General features: G+C 45.0%; 1 protein-coding gene across 1 annotated transcript in view; it reads right to left on the bottom strand.

The window, feature by feature from the left end:
- The window catches only part of iqgap2 (IQ motif containing GTPase activating protein 2), a 320,956-nt gene that overhangs the window by 128,470 nt on the left and 174,047 nt on the right, over window positions 1-18,439 (bottom strand). The window contains exons 6-9 of the mRNA XM_055631389.1: window positions 6,488-6,555; window positions 5,442-5,555; window positions 3,019-3,200; window positions 1,188-1,275 (exon numbers count right to left, since the gene is read on the bottom strand). Of these exons, the coding sequence (XP_055487364.1) occupies window positions 1,188-1,275; window positions 3,019-3,200; window positions 5,442-5,555; window positions 6,488-6,555 (452 nt within the window). The remainder of the gene's footprint in view (window positions 1-1,187; window positions 1,276-3,018; window positions 3,201-5,441; window positions 5,556-6,487; window positions 6,556-18,439) is intronic.

Below are 18,439 nucleotides of genomic sequence, written 5' to 3'. Positions count from 1 at the left end.
GGGGAAACTTTTTTTCCCCAATTTCTTACCTCGATGGAGATGTAATTTTTTTTCCCCGTAGCTTATCTCCGTCCCCACTGCGGCCTAACATCGTGTAGTTGCCGGCCTTTCCCGGAGACCGACCCGGCGCTCCAAGCCGCGGGAGTCTACGGGACTTAAACATGGCGGAGATTGCGATCCCTTTGCCGGGGGAGCTGTGGACTCTGACCGAGGGGCCTGTGGACTAACATCGTGAAGCCCGCGGTCTCTGGTAAGAAGAGACCGATTCGGGAGCTCCATGAGAGTTTCAACCGCCCCGACACGGGAGTTTCAAACGCCCCGACGGGAGCTTCGATCGTCAGCTGCAGGGGCTTTAATCGCCCATACTGCGGATGGTTTGACTGCCCCGACCACGGGAGAACAAAAACGAAGTATAATGAACTTTATTGCCTTCCATCACAGTGAGGAATGTGGAATCCACTGTGGTGGATGTCTATGTTAACTTTTCTGTGGTTGTGTGTCCTGTTGCTTTTCACTTATTATGGCTGTATGGTAACTCGACTTTCACTGTACCTTAACTGGCACATGTGACAATAAACTGACCTTGAAGTATGACGTTCATCTCAGAAATTAAGCAATAGTGTGATTACTGTGACTATAAAGAAATATTGATAATTTTGCATGTAGAATATCAGGATATTCTCATTGAAACTTACAGAGAATAATGAAAAGCATAGATGGAGTGCATGTGGAAAGGATGTTTCCACTGGTGGGAGAGTCTAGGACCAGAGGTCATAGCCTCAGAATTAAATGGCACTCTTTTAGAAAGGAGGGGAGGAAGAACTTCATTAGTCAGAGGGTAGTTAATCTGTGGAACTCATTGCTATGAGGCCAAGTCTGTGAATATTTTTAACGCGGAGATAGACACATTCTAAATTAGAACGGGTGTCAGGGGTTATGGGGGGAAAGGTAGGAAAATGGGATTAGGAGGCAGAGATCAGCCATGATTGAATGGCGGTGTGGACTCAATGGGTCACTCCTATAACTTGTGAACTTATCCATACAATAGCATATTATAACACTCTTTGCACGCCTTGTGTATGCAAAGCAAAGAATCTCACTGTGACATGTCACATGCTATAACAAAGTATCATTCATTTATTCAACAACATCATACACAGGATTAAGGGATAAACATTTCAACTCACCATTGACTTTATTGACATTATCTTGAATTTCGTTGCGTGTCAGTAATTCCTCGTACATCTCTCTCTCTTCGGCATTGACAGAATCACTCTGGAATCCAGAATCAGAAAACTGAATCAATGGGTGGGGTTTCGTAATATTAGTGGAGAATTGGGATTGTTCTATTATTCTATTGTAGAATCACAACGATTCGAAAACCTGCTCAGCCAGCGATTCATATTAGTGTATGTAAAAATTAACATCATTTTTCTCCAAAACATCAGTCTGTAGAAGTAGATCAGAACTCCAAAACATTCATGTTGACCTCGTCCAATATTGCACCCCTAGTATGGTTCAAATGCACAGGGTTGTCTGTCTTGATTTAATTCCACTTTTATGATTATTCCATTAAAATACAAAATGTCAATCAATTATAATCCAAATCTCTGACTACTTAAGTCAGAAAATTAAACATACATTTCAAAGGATATTCATGGAACTGGAGATGCGCGTGTGTGTGTGTGGGGGGGGTGTCATGTGTGCGGGGGTGTGTGCGGGAGGGTGTGGGTGTGTAGGTGGGGGGGTGTGTGTGGGTGTGTGTGTGTGGGGGGTGTGTGTGTGGGGGGGTTGGGGGGGGTGTGTGTGTGTGTGTGTGTGTGTGTGGTGTGTGTGTGTGTGTGTGTGTGGTGTGTGTGTGTGTGTGTGTGGGGGGTGTGTGTGTGTGTGTGTGTGTGTGTGTGTGTGTGTGTGTGTGTGTGTGTGTGTGTGTGTGTGTGTGTGTGTGTGTGTGTGTGTGTGTGTGTGTGTGTGGGGTGTGTGTGTGTGTGTGTGTGTGTGTGTGTGTGTGTGTGTGTGGGGGGTAGGGGTGTGTGGGTGTGTAGGTGGGGGTGGGTGGGTGTGGGGGTAGGGTGTGTGTGTGTGTGTGTGTGTGTGTGTGTGTGTGTGTGTGTGTGTGTGTGTGTGTGTGTGTGTGTGTGTGTGTGTGTGTGTGTGTGTGTGTGTGTGTGTGTGTGTGTGTGTGTGTGTGTGTGTGTGTGTGTGTGGGTGTGTGTGTGTGTGTGTGTGTGTGTGTGTGTGTGCATGCGTGCGTGCGTGTGTGCGCGTACGTGCCACTCTGGCAGTCACCGTTCCAGTTGTCCGTTTTTCAGGCGACTGCCGCGAACTTGACAGTCGGCAGTTCGCTGAAAAATCACCTAAGTGGGACAGGCCCTTAACTCATAGATGGAGCAAGTGACCAGGAAGCCAAATGGCACATTGGTCTTGTTTGCAGGAGGACTGGCTTTTAATATGGAAGTATCGTTACAATGATACCAGATATTAGTAAGGCCACATCTGGAGTTCTGTGCACAATTTAGGTCACCTTATTTAAGAAAGGATATATTGGCAGCGGAGACCATCCAAAAGAGATTCACTAGGTTAATCTCTGGGATGAGATATCATGAGCGGGTAAAGGAACTGGATTTTTAGTCAGGCAGGTTATGGTGCACATCGGCCCTAAGAAGCCTCGATCCACTGCAATCCCCCTGCCAGTCGAACAGGTGGAACAGGCTGCCACAGTATGTAACAGGTATGTGAATAGGGAAAGTCTAGAGTCTAGACACATATGGGCCAAAAAGTTTTTCCTCATCTATGTTCTAAATGGTCGACCCCTTATTCTTAAGATACGAAATGAATGCCCTTTGCTCTTTAGAGAAAATCAATTGTGGATTAGCTTTGATAATTAAAAAAACATGGAAATCTAAAGAATTGAATTCAGTAGCAAAAACCTCAATAACCACCCAAAAAGAAGCTGGGAATTAGTGGTTACTAATTCCAAAAAGCCATTAGAAGAAGTAATGCAACAGGATATCCCACCTTGCCTCCAGCATTCCTTTCTTGCTTAATCTTCTTGGCCTCAAATAATTTCTCTTGATAATCCTGAGCTAATTTGTTCTCAATATTACTTAAAACAGCATTTGGGTTGGTTAACGCCTTCATGGTCTCCTCTGGGACCTTGTGAGATATTGCTTCGTTGATCGCCATCACAGCAGCATGCACTGGGGGAGAAAGTACAGCAACAATATATTTGAGTACAAAGTGTGATCATGTTGTTTTTGTGCACTTACAAACACTAGCATGGAGAACTGACCACAAAGGTGAAAAGGGATGACCATTAAAGGGCATCATTTGCACGTAATTTACGCGACATCATCTACGCGCCGTGATGCGCGCATGGTGCGCATTACACACGCATGTTGCGTGGTGATGTAGGCAGTGACGTTCGGTCGCGCGCGGCGTCCCAGGATTTGGGGATGTACAAAATCTTTGCCTGCCATCTGCGTGACGCGCAACAGATGCCCGTGGGACAGGCCCTTAAGATGTAACAATTCCTATTGTGAATTAAAATATATTTGAACGACTTTAGACTTTCGAGATGTTTAAGAAGGAGCTGCAGATGCTGGAAAAATCAAAGGTAGATAAAAATGCTGGTGAAACTCAGCGGGTGAGGCAGCATCTATGGAGCGAAGGAATAGGTGACGTTTTGGGTTCTTCAGTCACGATCTGAAACATCACCTATTCCTTCGCTCCATCGATGCTGCCTCATCCGCTGAGTTTCCCCAGCATTTTTATCTACCTTAGACTTTAGAGATAACAGTGTGGAAACTGGTCCGACAGCCCACCCAGTCCAAGTCAACCAGCGATCACCCCGTACACTAACACTGTCCCACACACTGGGGACAAGTTACAATTTTATAGAAGTAGAAGCCAATTAACCTGCAAAACTACACATCTTTGGAGTGTGGGGGGGGGAGAGAACTGGAGCACCCGGAGTAAACCCACCCAGGCACGGGGAAAACGTACAAATTCCGTACAGACAGCATCCATAGTCAGGATCCAACCTGGGGCCAATGGCAGTGTAAGGCAGCAACTCTGTTGATGCGGCACTTTGTTGCCCACAAATATACTGAGTCCAATATTAACACACCAATTGTCTTAACAGGCCAAAAACGCTTGGGGTCTGAAAATGCTGCTTTACCGAAAAAGACACAGAGGGCTGGAGTAACTCAGCTGGTCAGGCAGCATCTCGGGAGAACATGGATAGGTGATGTTACAGGTCAGGTCCCTACTTCGGACTAATTGCACTAGTGGGGGGGTGAGGGAATACTGGAAACAATTTGTCCTGGGGTGGGGGGGGGGGGGAAGGCAAAGCCTGGCAATTGATAAGGGGATACAGCTAAGAGGGGATTTGAATGCCAGATGGGCGGACAAATGACAGAGAAGGGAAGAAGAGAACAGGCTGTGAGCTGAAGGTACACAAAAATGCTGGAGAAACTCAGCGGGTGCAGCAGCATTTATGGAGCGAAGGAAATAGGCGAGGTTTCGGGCCAAAACCCTTCTTCAGACTGTGAGCTGATGAGTGTAGAGGCAGCAACATGTGAAGCCAAGTGAAGGGATAGGGGTAGAATGGGATGGGGGATGAGGGAAAGGGGCGGGATTGTGGGAGAAACACGTGTGCATCCAGTTGGGACACAGGGGGGTGGGGGGGGGGGGGGGGGTGGGGGGGGGGGGGGGGGGGGGGGGGGGGGGGGTGGAGTGCTGCTGTCGTTAGTTAGTTGCTGAAAATTAAATGCTCATACTATTGGGTGGTTAGCTACCCAAACGGCATATTAGGTGCTGTTCCTCCAGTTTGCACATGGCAATGGTTGAGGCCCAGGACAGAAAGGTTAGTATGGAACCTTCGCGGATTGAGTGAAACTGTTGCCTAATCTATGCTTGGTCTCGCAGATATAAAGAAGGCCGTGTCAGGAGCAGTGGATGAGATTAGAGGTGGCGAGTGTGGCTTCACTCTGGCAATGGAGAAGTAGCCTGGACAACAGAGGTCAGCATAGGAATGGAAATTAACGTACCAAACATAATCTTCATTGAAGCTTCATTATCCATCACAAAAGACTACACAAATCTATCGCTAGTTGGGAAAAAGTCCCACAGGACAAAAAATTTACAACATTGATTTTCAATGCCTTGAAAAATAAACCAGAAAATGCTTGAAACACTCAGCGGGTCAGGCAGAAAGAGGAAGATTCAAGTCTGAGATCCTTTTTCAAATAGTAAAAGACTCTCTGACTTGAAACCTCCACTTCTTTTTCCACAGATATTATCAGACCTGTTGATTGTTTGCAGCATTCTGTGGGGTTTTTTTTATGGCAAACTTCCCTCGTCAGCAAGTTTGTTTGATTTTCTAAACAAATGCTTACTTGAACCCCAGCTATCTAGACCCTTCAAAACCCCATACATACATGCAGCTTCATCAACTGAGAGTTCGTTTGCCAGAATTCCACCAATCTTGCTGAACGCAGGCATCTGAATTCCATATTTTTCCAATTCTTTGCGCATATTACTGATTTCCTCCTCTGAAAGAAAGGTGCTGATAGTTTAGTCAAGGATAGTCATTGGTTCAAGCATTGAAATATAGAAAATAGGAGCTTGTTACACCATTCACCCAAAATCAATACCTCGCTCCTGCTTTCTCCCCATATCCCTTAATTCCCTTAGCCCCAAGAGCTATGTCTAATGCCCCTGTCCCACTTAGGAAACCTGAACGGAAACTTCTGGAGACTTTGCGCCCCACCCAAGGTTTCCGTGCAGTTCCTGGAGGCTGCAGGTGGTTGCCGGAGGTTGCAGGTAGTGGAAGTAGGGAGACTGACAAAAACCTCCGGGAACCGCACGGAAACCTTTGGTGGGGCGCAAAGTCTCCAGAGGTTTCCGTTCAGGTTTCCTAAGTGGGACAGGGACATAACTCGCTCGTGAAAACACCCAGTGAATTGGCTTCCACTGCCTTCTGTGGCAGAGGGTTCCACAGATTCACAACTCTCTAGGTGAAAACCAGATTCACAACTCTCTGGGCAAAATACTTAGACCCCTGTCCCACGGTACGTGTTCATTCCAAGAGTTCTCCCGAGTTTGCCCTGATTCGAACATCGGAGATTTACGGTAATGGCCACTCGTCGGTACTCGGGGCTCTCGTGGACATTTTTCGTCATGTTGTAAAATCTTCATGAGTCTTCCCGTGCTTACCTGCCGTTAGCGAATCTTCCCGAGTACCTGCCGTTAGCGCTAAGAGGCGTCCCCGAGCTCCGACGTACCGGCTACGTTCATTCTCCGTGCTTACCACAACTTTGATTTTTTTTTAAACTCGGGAGAGCTCTTGGAATGAACTCGTACTGTGGGACAGGGCTGTTACATTCTTAAATACTTCCAGAATTTAACCAAAGAAATATCTTGGAGCAAAATGCAATGAAGACTTTCCAGCTTAAAATGGAATTTACAAATGCAATTTACCTACCTGTAAAATCCACCTTTCCCAGCAAGTCTTGGATCTGAGGTGCAATTCCAAGTTTGAACAGGTACAGACTGCAACAAATTCAAATATAAAAAATGATGTTTCACATTTACAGAGCCAACATTTATCAGTATCTGGTTAAAGGTTCAGACATATTAATGGTTGAAAAAAAAAACAATTTGTTCTTTCAGGAGTACATTGGGATTTCTTGCCATTATCAGTTCAGTTTAGTTTGTGTCACACATGTCAAGGTACAGTGAAAAGCTATTGTTGGGTACTAACCAGCCGGCGGAAAGAGAAACATGATTACAATCAAGCCATTTACAGCGTACAGATAAGGGAATAACATTTAGTGCAAGGTAATGCCAGTAAAGTCTGATCCAAGATAGTCTGAAGGTTCTCGATGAGGTAGATAGTAGTTCAGCACTGCTATCTTATTGAATGGTGCAGTCAATGGGAGTGGTGTAGCATTGTCATGCACTTTTCATCCACCCAAACCGAGAATGCTCTATGATCTTTGGTATGCATCTCCCCCCATCCACCCCAGAATGCATCTTCTCCATGCCTTACTCTGATGTCAACAGCATCACTCATGTTTGCAATCAAATTTGCAGATTCAAGAGACATTTATTGTCACCTGCACCAATTGGTACAGTGAAATTTGTGGTCACCATACAGCCAGACGAATAAAACAGAGCACAGCACACAATAGACTTTAACACAAACATCCCCACACAGCAGAGTCAAAGTTTCCCACTCTGAGGGAAGGCACCGAAGTTCAGTCATCCTACTCTTTGTTGTTCACCCGTGGTCGGGGCCTCCCGAACCCCCCCCCCCCCCCCCCACAGTCGCCGCTACGGGCGGCCCGATGTTCAGGCCCGCTTGCCAGGATGATGGAACTCCGACGTCGGAACGGAATAACATTCTCAGCGACTTGGACCAGATGCCACCATGCTGATGCTCTGGTGCCTGGACAACTTTCTATCTTCCACTTGAAAAATATCTTGGACCAAAATGCAATGATGACTTTCCAGCTTAAAATGGATCATACAAATGCAATTTATCCAACTTTCCCAGCAAGTCTCGGATATGAAAAAGCTAGCTTGGTGAGGCATCTTCCCATGCTCCTCAATACACCCTCGTAAAATTCTTATTCACTTGCACTGGGCTCTTTGTCAGCAAGCACCTGTATACCTTTGTGAGCCAACAACTTTGCTGAAATGCAGGGTTCCTCCAATTTTGATTTCTTATGAAGCAGTCCAGAATTTCAACTCTCTATCTTTCTCCCAACCTCTTCGGCTCTTTAAAAACTCAACTGCAAAAATCCCATTGTATCAAGTTTGCATTCCCTTTAGCTTGATGAAGATTTATTCTATTTACACCTGCCATGAATTGCCATTAGCGCGTATACAGATGCAAGTGTTAGCTGACCACTGTTTGCTCCCATTTGATCGCCACTGACTCGAGAACTTGCTCATTTATATCCAGTGGTGGGTATTTGGAGCAAACATTTGGTACATAGACTATGTCGTGCTTATTAGTTACTACAACCCCATCCACATCTGGCAGAGCAATGTTACCCAATGTTAGATACTAGCCAATGTCGCAAAACAAGAAACCAGATGTTAAATCCTGAATAAATAATAATGAGGCAAAGATGAAGCAAAATAAAAATGAAGCAAAATGTATTATCATTGTTCAAAAAAGCATTCACGTCCTTGATGATTGCGTATACACTCGTGAGTTTGTGTTAGTTTTCGTAAGAGGTTAGCAGGTTGTTATTGTTTTAAAAATGCCTTTCATTTTTTTTATTGCCCATGAAGTATGCTTACCTGGACTGCATTCAGCAAATTATCCACTAAATTTTGTTACAGCTGAAATGGTAGACTGTAGCCATGCGTGTGTTGCAACGCTGTGTTAGATCTCTCAACTCGTCATTTATAAAACGGAATGAATTGCTTTGTATCTGCCTCTGCCCTATGCTCTTTTATCCTTCATGGCTAAGTCATGTCAAATAATTTTTTCTCTCTACCCAAAGTCTTTGAAGTTATTTCCACAAAATGCACACAGTATAACGATGATTACCTATCATGCTTTTAAAAGCTTTATACAATTTTGGATATACAAAATGTATAGGCTTGATCTTGCAACAGAAAATCTTACACAAAGTCAGTTATTTCGCACCTTTGACATAGTTTATTTTAGAGGGTGCTGTGTCATGGCTTGGTAAATAGGATTACAATGCAGAGCAAGAACATCTGGGAATATGTATTTATGAATGAGAGACAGCAGGTTAGACAGTGTTCATTTCACTAGCTGCCCATCTGATATTTATTACGGTATTTCTAACAAAGCTGTACGCTCAAAGTAGATTTATGTCCCCTGCAAGTTTTTTTTAAACGAAGGACAGATCATGGGTTGGCCTAGTTCGGCAACTTGAACGCCCAGGAGCGGAAAAAAATGCAGAAAGTTGTGACCACTGCCCAGTCCATCACCGGCTCTGACCTCCCCACCATCGAGGGGATCTATTGCAGTTGCTGCCTCAAAAAGGCAGCCAACATCATCAAAGACCCGTACCATCCTGGTCACACACTCATCTCACCGTTGCCATCGGGAAGAAGGTACAGGAGCCTGAAATCTGTAACATCCAGGTTCAAGAACAGCTTCTTTCCCACAGCCATCAGGCTATTAAACACAATATCAAATAAGCTCTGAACAATAACAGTCTATTATTATTATTGCACTATATCTGTTAACTTATTGTGTTTATATGGTCTATAGACACACTGAATTTCTATCGTCCGTTTTGTATTATGTTTACATATTCTGTTGTGCTGCAGCAAGTAAGAATTTCATTGTCCTATCTGGGATACATGACAATAAAATACTCTCGACTCTCGATCAAACGCAGCTCCTGCAATATCAGATATTTAAACTGAGATTTAAAAAACACAACTGCTTTGGTCCAGAACAAGGGGTCATAGTTTAAGGATAAGGGGGAAATCTTTTAGGACCGAGATGAGAAAAACATATTTCACCCAGAGAGTGGTGGATCTGTGGAATTCTCTGCCACAGAAGGTAGTTGAGGCCAGATCATTGGCTTTATTTAAGAGGGAGTTAGATGTGGCCCTTGTGGCTAAAGGGATCAGGGGGTATGGAGAGAAGGCAGGTACAGGATACAGATTGGATGATCAGCCATGATCATATTGAATGACGGTGCAGGCTCGAAGGGCCGAATGGCCTACTCCTGCACCTAATTTCTATGTTTCTATGTTTCTATGTTAATGGGCCACATTGGCATCTTTTGGACAATCTGGATCCCCTGCAATTTGTGTACAGGAAAGATAGATTGACTGAGGATGCCATCTCTCTTGCACAATACTCAACTGGATTAGCCTCATGATAAAACACCTCCATGATTCATTGCCTGCAGCTCAACCTTCAACACCGTGAAACCGAATGAGCTCACCCATAAACATCTGCACTTTGGTCCTGGGGCCTCCATCAGTGGGTTCAGGACTTCAGGACTTCATGATCGGCAGACCTCAGTTGGATAGACACAACATGCAGGAGTAACTCAGTGGGACAGGCAGCAATTCTGGTTAGAAGGAATGGGTGGCGTTTCGGGTCGAGACCCTGCTTTGAAGAAGATGCTGCCTGTTACTGCACTTCCTTCCTACTCAATTGGATAGAATGGTTGTAACATTTCCTCTGCTCTGACCCTGAAAACTGGCGCCCCTCAGGCATGTGTGCTCAGTCTCATGCACCCCATCCTGTACACCGTTTATCGTGTGGCTAATTACAATACCAACTCAACCTTACTTTGGGTAAAGGACTATTATCTATTCCTCCAATGAGCTTATACACCCCTATAAGAGGAGTTGAGTATAGGAGCAAAGAGGTCCTTCTGCAGTTGTACAGGGCCCAAGTGAGGCCACACCTGGAGTATTGTGTGGAAGGACATTCTTGCTATTGAGGGAGTGCAGCATAGGTTCACGAGGTTAATTTCCGGGATGGCGGGACTGTCATATGTTGATAGAATGGAGTGACTGGGCTTGTACACTCTGGAATTTAGAAGGATGAGAGGAGATCTTATTGAAACATATAAGATTAGTAAGGGTTTGGAAACGCTGGAGGCAGGAAATATGTTCCCGATGTTGAGGGAGTCCAGAACCAGGGGCCACAGTTTAAGAATAAGGGAGTAAGCCATTTAGAATGGTGATGAGGAAAAGCCTTTTCACACAGAGGGTTGTGAGTCTGTGGAATTCTCTGCCTCAGAGGGCGGTGGAGGGTAACTCTCTGGATGCTTTCAAGAGTGAGTTAGATAGGGCTCTTAAACATAGGGGAGTCAGGGAATATGGGGAGAAGGCAGGAACCGGGTACTGATTGTGGATGATCAGCCATGATCACAGTGAATGATGGTGCTGGCTCGAAGGGCCGAATGGCCTACTCCTGCACCTATTGTCTATAAGATCACCTCTCATCCTCCTGTGACCAAGGATATTTGAGTCCGGGCAACATTCTCACAAATCTTCTCTGCACCCTTTACAGCTTAACAACCTCTATCCTGTAACAGGGTGACCAATGCCCTAAATGTGGCCTCACCAATCAATGTCTTGTACAACTGTAACATAACTTCTATACTCGATACTCTGACTCTCTCAACTAGAACACAGGAATAGCCAAGAATAAAATTAATGGAAGACACCGAGGCATCTGTTTTGAAAGAATTCACAGAGAATATAGGAGTTATTTCTACTTTCAAGCATGCGTGAGAATAGGATGACCAGATGCGGGCCACACGCTGAGACTGAAAACCCATGTGCCTAACCACTGGAGGTCACCCACACATCAGACCAATAACTCACTGAGGTTCAGGTATGTCAGAGAGCAATAAAGTGAGGGCGGAAACAAGACCTCGAGCTTTTTTTGGCCCAGTGAACAACTCTGGCTGTTCCCAAAACGCTAGTTAGAAACCAAGAGAGGCAGTCTTGCTAAATGGAAGTCGTATAATAAACCAGAATTGACTGTGTGATGAACATGCCATTTGCTACTGTGTGCGTAAAAGGCAAGGAAATTAAATTGGACAACTGCATTGAACAGGACACAAATATACCGTTCAGCAGGTTTAGGTTTATTGTTGTCACTGCACGGAGGTAGAATGAACAGCTTTGTTTTGCCTGCTGTTCGATCACATTAGACAATTCTATATATAAATACAATCAAGCCAAAGTTGAGAATCATAGGTCGAGTGAAGGAAAATATGCAGAGTGCAGTTCTCAGCATTGCAGTGGAACAGTCCTAGGCTGCAATATCCACAGTGAGGTAGAGTGGAATTGGACAGCACCCCAGCTTATGGAAGGGTCGGTCAGAAGCTTGTTCCTTTGCTCTTGCATAAACAAAGTCTTAATACGTTCTTTGTTACTTTAGCACAATGTTCACTTAGCCGCCAGTGAGCCGAGCTCCACCCATGACAAACACTGCTCAGAACAAGGCTGGACTGGTTCTACAAAACATTGTTTATTTTACAACAAGAAAGTCAGAGACAAGAACTGGCAGGGAATAAATGACATTATATTAACAACTTTCTTTCGCCAAGATATAGTCCAATGCGTTTTGGGGGGGTGGGGGGGAGGGAAGATGTCCTCAAATATTGAGTCAGAACTTTGTTGGGGTGTGTTCAGCAACAAATTAGCATAAACCATCACTCTCACGTGGTCAATTTTGCATTTTAATTTAATGCGTGCACCAATGCAGGAAGCACTGAATCAAGGTCACCTCATATTCTCAGAGGTTGCTGAGGTCTTCTGCTTGTTCTCCTTTTAAACCACGTTTAACTAGTGCTGCAAGCAACACACGTTTATTTAAACATCCATCCATTTGATATTTAAGAGATGCAATACCTATGGGGTTACTCTAATATCCTGCATATCCACAATTTCATGGAGTCACAAGGAACTGCAGTTGCTGATCTACAAAGAAAAAAAAGTGCTGGAGTAACTCAGCGGTTCAGGCAGCATTTCTGGAGAACATGGGCAGGTGATGTTTCAGCTCAGGACCTTTCTTCAGACTTTACGATCTAGGTTTATTATTGTCAGTGGATTAGACAACGTTTCAGTTCAGGGACCCTTCCTCAGAAGTCTGAAGAAGGGTCCCAAGCTGAAACTTCACTGGTCCATGTCCTCTGGTGATGCTGCATGAACCGCTGAGTTATGCCCCTGTCCCACTGAGGAAACCTGAACGGAAACCTCTGGAGTCTTTGCGCCCCACCCATGGTTTCCGTGCGGTTGCCGGAGGTTGCAGGTAGTGGAAGCCGGTAGGGAGACTGACAAAAACCACCGGGAACCGCACGGAAACCTTGGGTGGGGCGCAAAGTCTCCAGAGGTTTCTGTTCAGGTTTCCTAAGTGGGACGGGGGCATTACTCCACCATTGTGTGTTTTTCTTCTCTCCAATAGCAGTTTGCTGGTTGTAATTGGTAAACTGATAAGAGATTGAAAGCTCCTAGAAACAGCAAAAATAAATAAAACGTGGGCCATAATGTAGACGGCTCCTTTGACTCCTTTTTGTAGAAACATAGAAAATAGGTGCAGGAGGAGGCCATTCGGCCCTTCGAGCCCATTCATTGTGATCATGGCTGATCGTCCCCAATCAATAACCCGTGCCTGCCTTCTCCCCAGATCCCTTGATTCCACTAGCCCCTAGAGCTCTATCTAACTCTCTCTTAAATGTAACAAACATTGTACAATTTGCTGTCCCAAAATAATGCCATAACAAAAGAAACCTGAGCTGACTGCCAACTTCTTTCTCATGGGGCACATTCATATCAATTTGTTTGAAGATTTTGATTTACAGTCATGCAGTTAGGATGACCAAAGCAGGAAAGATCAGTCATGTGGTAATTACTGTAAAACTGAGCTCGTGCAGCGTGCCACATGGAATGAAACAGCTCTGCCAATCGCGTGATTTACTGCAAATACTCACCTTGGTGGCAAGTACAACAAATAAAACTCTACATGTGACAAACTTTGAATCCCATTGGCTCCTGGGAGCTTTTCAGATGACTAAGCAATAATCGGTCTCAAAGGCTTCTGTTGCAAAACAGAGCGTTTTGAAATTCTTGGTTCAATTAGCTGCTTTGGTGCTCAAAGTGCAAACTTTTCGTTACAAAAAGTAAGTAGACCAGCACCAAATAGCAGGCACAGAAATGACAAGCCGGCACGGTGGCGCAGCGGTAGAGTTGCTGCCTCACAGCGCCAGAGACCCAGGTTCGATCCTGACTACGGTTGCTGTCTGTACGGAGTTCGTACGTTCTCCCCGTGACTGCGTGATTTTTCTTCAGGTGTTCCGATTTCCTCCCACACTCCAAAGACGTACAGGTTTGTAGGTTAATTGGCTTCGGTAAAAATTGTAAATTGTCCGTGGTGTGTAGGATAGTGTTAGTGTGGGGGGGGTCGTTGGTCAGTGCAGACTCAGTGGGCCGAAGGGCCTGTTTCCACGCTGTATCTCTAATCAATGTCCCATCTCCACTAGTCCCACCTGCCTGCCATACGGCTTCGTCAGTTACTCGCACGACAAGTATCAACACAAAGGGTGGTGGGTGTATGGAACAAGCTGCCAGAGGAGGTAGTTGAGACTGGGACTGTCCCAACGTTTAAAAAAGTGAGTCAGGTACATGGATACGACAGGTTTGGCGGGATATGGGCCAAATGCTAGCAGGTGGGACTAGTGAAGCTGGGACATGTTGGCCGGTGCGGGCAAGTTGGGTCGAAGGCCGTGTTTCCACACTATGACTCGAGCACACACATTGCCAACACATAGATGGCTGCAGACCACGTGCAGGTAAATGCGATTGGGATAGAACGGTACTTGAGGACAGTTTGGAAATTTGTGCAAAAGGGGCTGTTTCTGTCCTGAATGACTCTCAATCTCAGAAATGAAAGAGGTGAATGAATGAAAGACCTGCTTTTGACGGGTTTTTTTCGGTATGTTTCCCAGAATATGGTGGGGAGGTTGATATACTTCATTGTTGACTCAATTCCTGCTATGATTTTCAAACCTAAAATCTCTTAAGAGTTACAGGGTCATAGAGTGAAACAGTGTGGAACCAGGCCCTTCAACCCAACTTGCCCAAACCAGCCAACATGCCCCAACTACACTAGTACCAGCTGCCTGCGTTTGGCCCATAAACCTGTCTAACTGTTTCTTAAACGTTGGGATAGTCTCAGCCTCAACTACCTCCTCTGGCAGCTTGTTCCATACACCCACCATCCTTTGTGTGAAAAAGTTACCCCTCAGATTCCAGTTAAATCTTTTCCACTTCACCAACTTATTTCCTCTGGTCCTCGATTCCCCTACTCTGGGCAAGAGAAGAGAAGAATGTGATGAAGAGAGGAATGGTATAAAAAGGTGAACATGGCCTATATTTAACACACTCAATGTCCGTTCACCATCAGCTGGACATGTGAGGTACTTCAGCTGTTGTATCCAATAGGCAAGCAGTTTAGCAAATCTACCCAGGCTTGTCATCTACATTCCATGTTGCCCCGGCAAGCACGGCAGCATCGTCAAGGACAAGTCTCACCAAGTCACTCCCACTTTTCCACTCTCCCATCAGGCAAGAGTTAACAAACGGTTAGACAGGTACATGGAAAGGACAGGTTTGGAGGGATATGGACCAAGCGCAGGCAGGTGGGACTAATGTAGCTGGGACATGTTGGTCGGTGTGGGCAAGTCGGGCCGAAGGGCCTGTTTCCACACCATCTATGACTCTAAGAGGAATAGATGTGTGAAAACGCACACTTCCAGATTCAGGGACAGTTTCTTCCCAGCTGTTATCAGGCAACTGAACCATCCAATCAACAATTAAAGAGCAGTCCTGAGCTACCATCTACCTCATTGGACCATCTTCAACTGGCTTTTCTGCAGTTTATCTTGTACTAAATCTTATCCCCTTTATCCTGAATTGGTACGCCATGGATGGCTTGATTGTAATCATGTATAGTCTTCCCACTCACTGGATGGTGCACTACAAAAATGCTTTCACTGTACCTCGGTACAGGTCAGGAATCTAGTCATGAATCTATCTATTTCTGCCTTCACGGCTGTTACGGTGTTGCAGTGACAGAGTTGCTGCCTTACAGCGAATGCAGCGCAGGAGACCCAGGTTCAATCCCGACCACAGGTGCTGTCTGTACGGAGTTTGTACGCTCTCCCCGTGACCTATGTGGGTTTTCTCCAAGATCTTCAGTTTCCTCCCACATTCCAAAGACGTACAGGTTTGCAGGTTAATTTGCTTGGTGAATGTAAACAAATGTCCCTAGTGGGTGTAGGATAGTGTTGATGTGCAGGGATCGCTGGTCAGCGCAGACCCAGTGGGCTGAAGGGCTTGTGTCTGTGCTGTATCTCTAAACTAAACATATCTATTGATGTGGCCTCCACAGCCTTCTGTGGCAATGAATTACATGGAATCACTCTCTGACAAAAGATATCCCTCCTCATCTCCTTCCTAAAGGAACGTCCTTTAATTTTGAGGCCATGACCTCTAACCCTAGACTCTCTAGATCCCTAAAATAGATTGTAGTTCCAGGAATAGGTCATTCGGCCATTTGAGCCAATACCACCATTCATTGGGGATGATCAGCCATGATCATATTGAATAGCGGTGCTGGCCTGAAGGGCTGAATGGCCTACTCCTGCACCTATTGTCAATGTATCTATGTAATACGATCGTGGCTGATCATCCTAAATCAGTACCCCATTCTTGCTCTCTACCCATATCCCTTGGTTCCGTTAGCCCTAAGAGCTGAATCTAATTCTCTCTTGAATACATCCAGTGAATTGGCCTCCACTGCCCTCTGTGGCAGAGAATTCCACAGATTCACATCACAAAGGGTGAAAAAATGTTTCCTCATCTCAGTCCTAAATGGCCTACCCCTTATTCTTAAACTGTGACCCCTGTTTTTGGTCTCCCCCAACATGGAGACATTTTTTTCCTGCATCTAGCCTGTCCAATCCCTTAAGAATTTTACACGTCTCTATAAGATGCCCTCTCATCCTTCTAAATTCCTCACAGCCCCACAACCTCTTTCAAATGATGATGCTTAGGAATCCAATGCCAGGTACAGCCTTGTGCAGGATCCCACAGCCGATGCCTCTGATTTTGAGAAATTACAAACTCCTCGAGTTGAAAGTCATCGAAAATCCAAACCCAGCAAAATCTAGGCCAAGAACAGACATATTCAGAAAATCTATGTGTAAATGCAAATTATTTTGGAAGCTTTTATAATAACCCCCACTGACGTGAAGTATTCAAGTACATTTTAAAGCCAGGTATTTGCTGTGCACAAAACCTGCAAATCATTGCAAAATATTTATTTAAGACCTTCCTCATTGACGTTCCAAAGAGCATATTCGAAAACTCAATAAAAATGTGTTCAAATATTATTCTGCCAAAGTTGTTTAACAAGGTGCCTCATGGCAGGGTCGTTAAACAAGTAATTGGATATCCAGGTCCCGTCTCGATTAGAGATGATGATAAACATTTTGCTGAGCTGAGCTGCCAGGACCTGCAGCATGGTGCCTGAAGAACAGTCCTCTCTCAACCACGGCCTCCTCTGGCCCCAGTCAAATTAGAATGACAGCAACCAAAGTAGGCCATCTAATTGTCATGAACAAGGTACATAGGTAGCTCAAAGCCACCTTGATGATTCAGCATTGATTGGCAATGTTACCTTGGGAAACAACATCAAGGCTGGTATGGAAATTAAACAAGTGTTAAATGATGTTAGTATTAGCATTGACTTTGTCACATACAGTGGATCTCCTGGCTGTGTTACTAATTGAGTTATAATATCCTGGGCAGCATAGTGTCACAACACTAGTGTCGAATAGTGAAAGGCCTGGATGCAGTGGATGTGGAGAGGAGAGAGGTTCCACTAGTGGGAGAGTCTCGGACCAGAGATCACAGCCTCAGAATTGAAGGGCATCTCTTTAGGAAGGAGATGAGGAGGAATTTCTTCAGTCAGAGGGTGGTGAATCTGTGGAATTCATTGCCACTATCGGCTGTGGAGGCCATCAATTAATATTTTTAAGGCAGAGATAGATAGATTCTTGAGTTGTATAGGTGTCGGGGGCTATGGGATTGAGGAGGAGAGATAGATCAGCCATGATTGAATGGCAGAGTAGACATGATGGGCCGAATGGCCTAATTCTGAACTTGTGAATCACTTGTGGACACGTTGTGGTGCTGTTGTCTATTTCTCGCTTCTCGGGTACCATTCTGAGCTCAGGTGCTGGGATTTTCTGCAGAGGTGTTTTCTTCCCACACACCAGATATATTCTGGTCGGTTAATTGCTCACCCCCAGGTGAGTGTGGGGGTGGTTGGGTTGTGGGTGAGTGGGTAGTTGCTGGGCATATGATAGAGTATAGGTTGCAGGGACTTAAGCAAGGGATTGGGACTGATGGGATTGCTCTGAGCGCCGACATGAAGTTGATGGGCCGAATGGCCCCTTTGCTGCTTTGCAAGGAAATATGGGAAAAGTAGGCATTCAAAGAAAGAACTTTCATTTTGTACAATTTGTGGCTTTTAAACAAAAACGTTACAATGGTATTTCTATAGTCAGCACTCAGTTTCCAAGTGGAAATTCAAGGATCGTGCAAAAATATGCAAGTTGCGGAACTAAACGTTGCTTTACAGATGTACTCCAATAATCTACGGTTTTCATCTCGTTACACACGTCCTGCCTGAAAAATAAGATCCTTACTTTCTTTTAAGCTGGAAAACGTTTCGATTGAAGTTCATATAATCCAGAGCGAGGGTCACTTTTAACAGCTTGCTGTTCCCTCGTCTCATGTTACAGCATGACCAATGACAAACAAAAAAGGTACCAAAGACAGGAAATCTGAACCAAGCCAGGAAGTCACTAACATTCACCCATGAGTAGAAACAGATACT

The sequence above is a fragment of the Leucoraja erinacea genome, chromosome 3 (genome assembly GCF_028641065.1).
Source record: "Leucoraja erinacea ecotype New England chromosome 3, Leri_hhj_1, whole genome shotgun sequence".
Taxonomy (NCBI): Eukaryota; Metazoa; Chordata; class Chondrichthyes; order Rajiformes; family Rajidae; genus Leucoraja; species Leucoraja erinaceus.
Note: the sequence above shows the minus strand (reverse complement) of the source record. Positions and strands in the feature narration are given on the sequence as shown.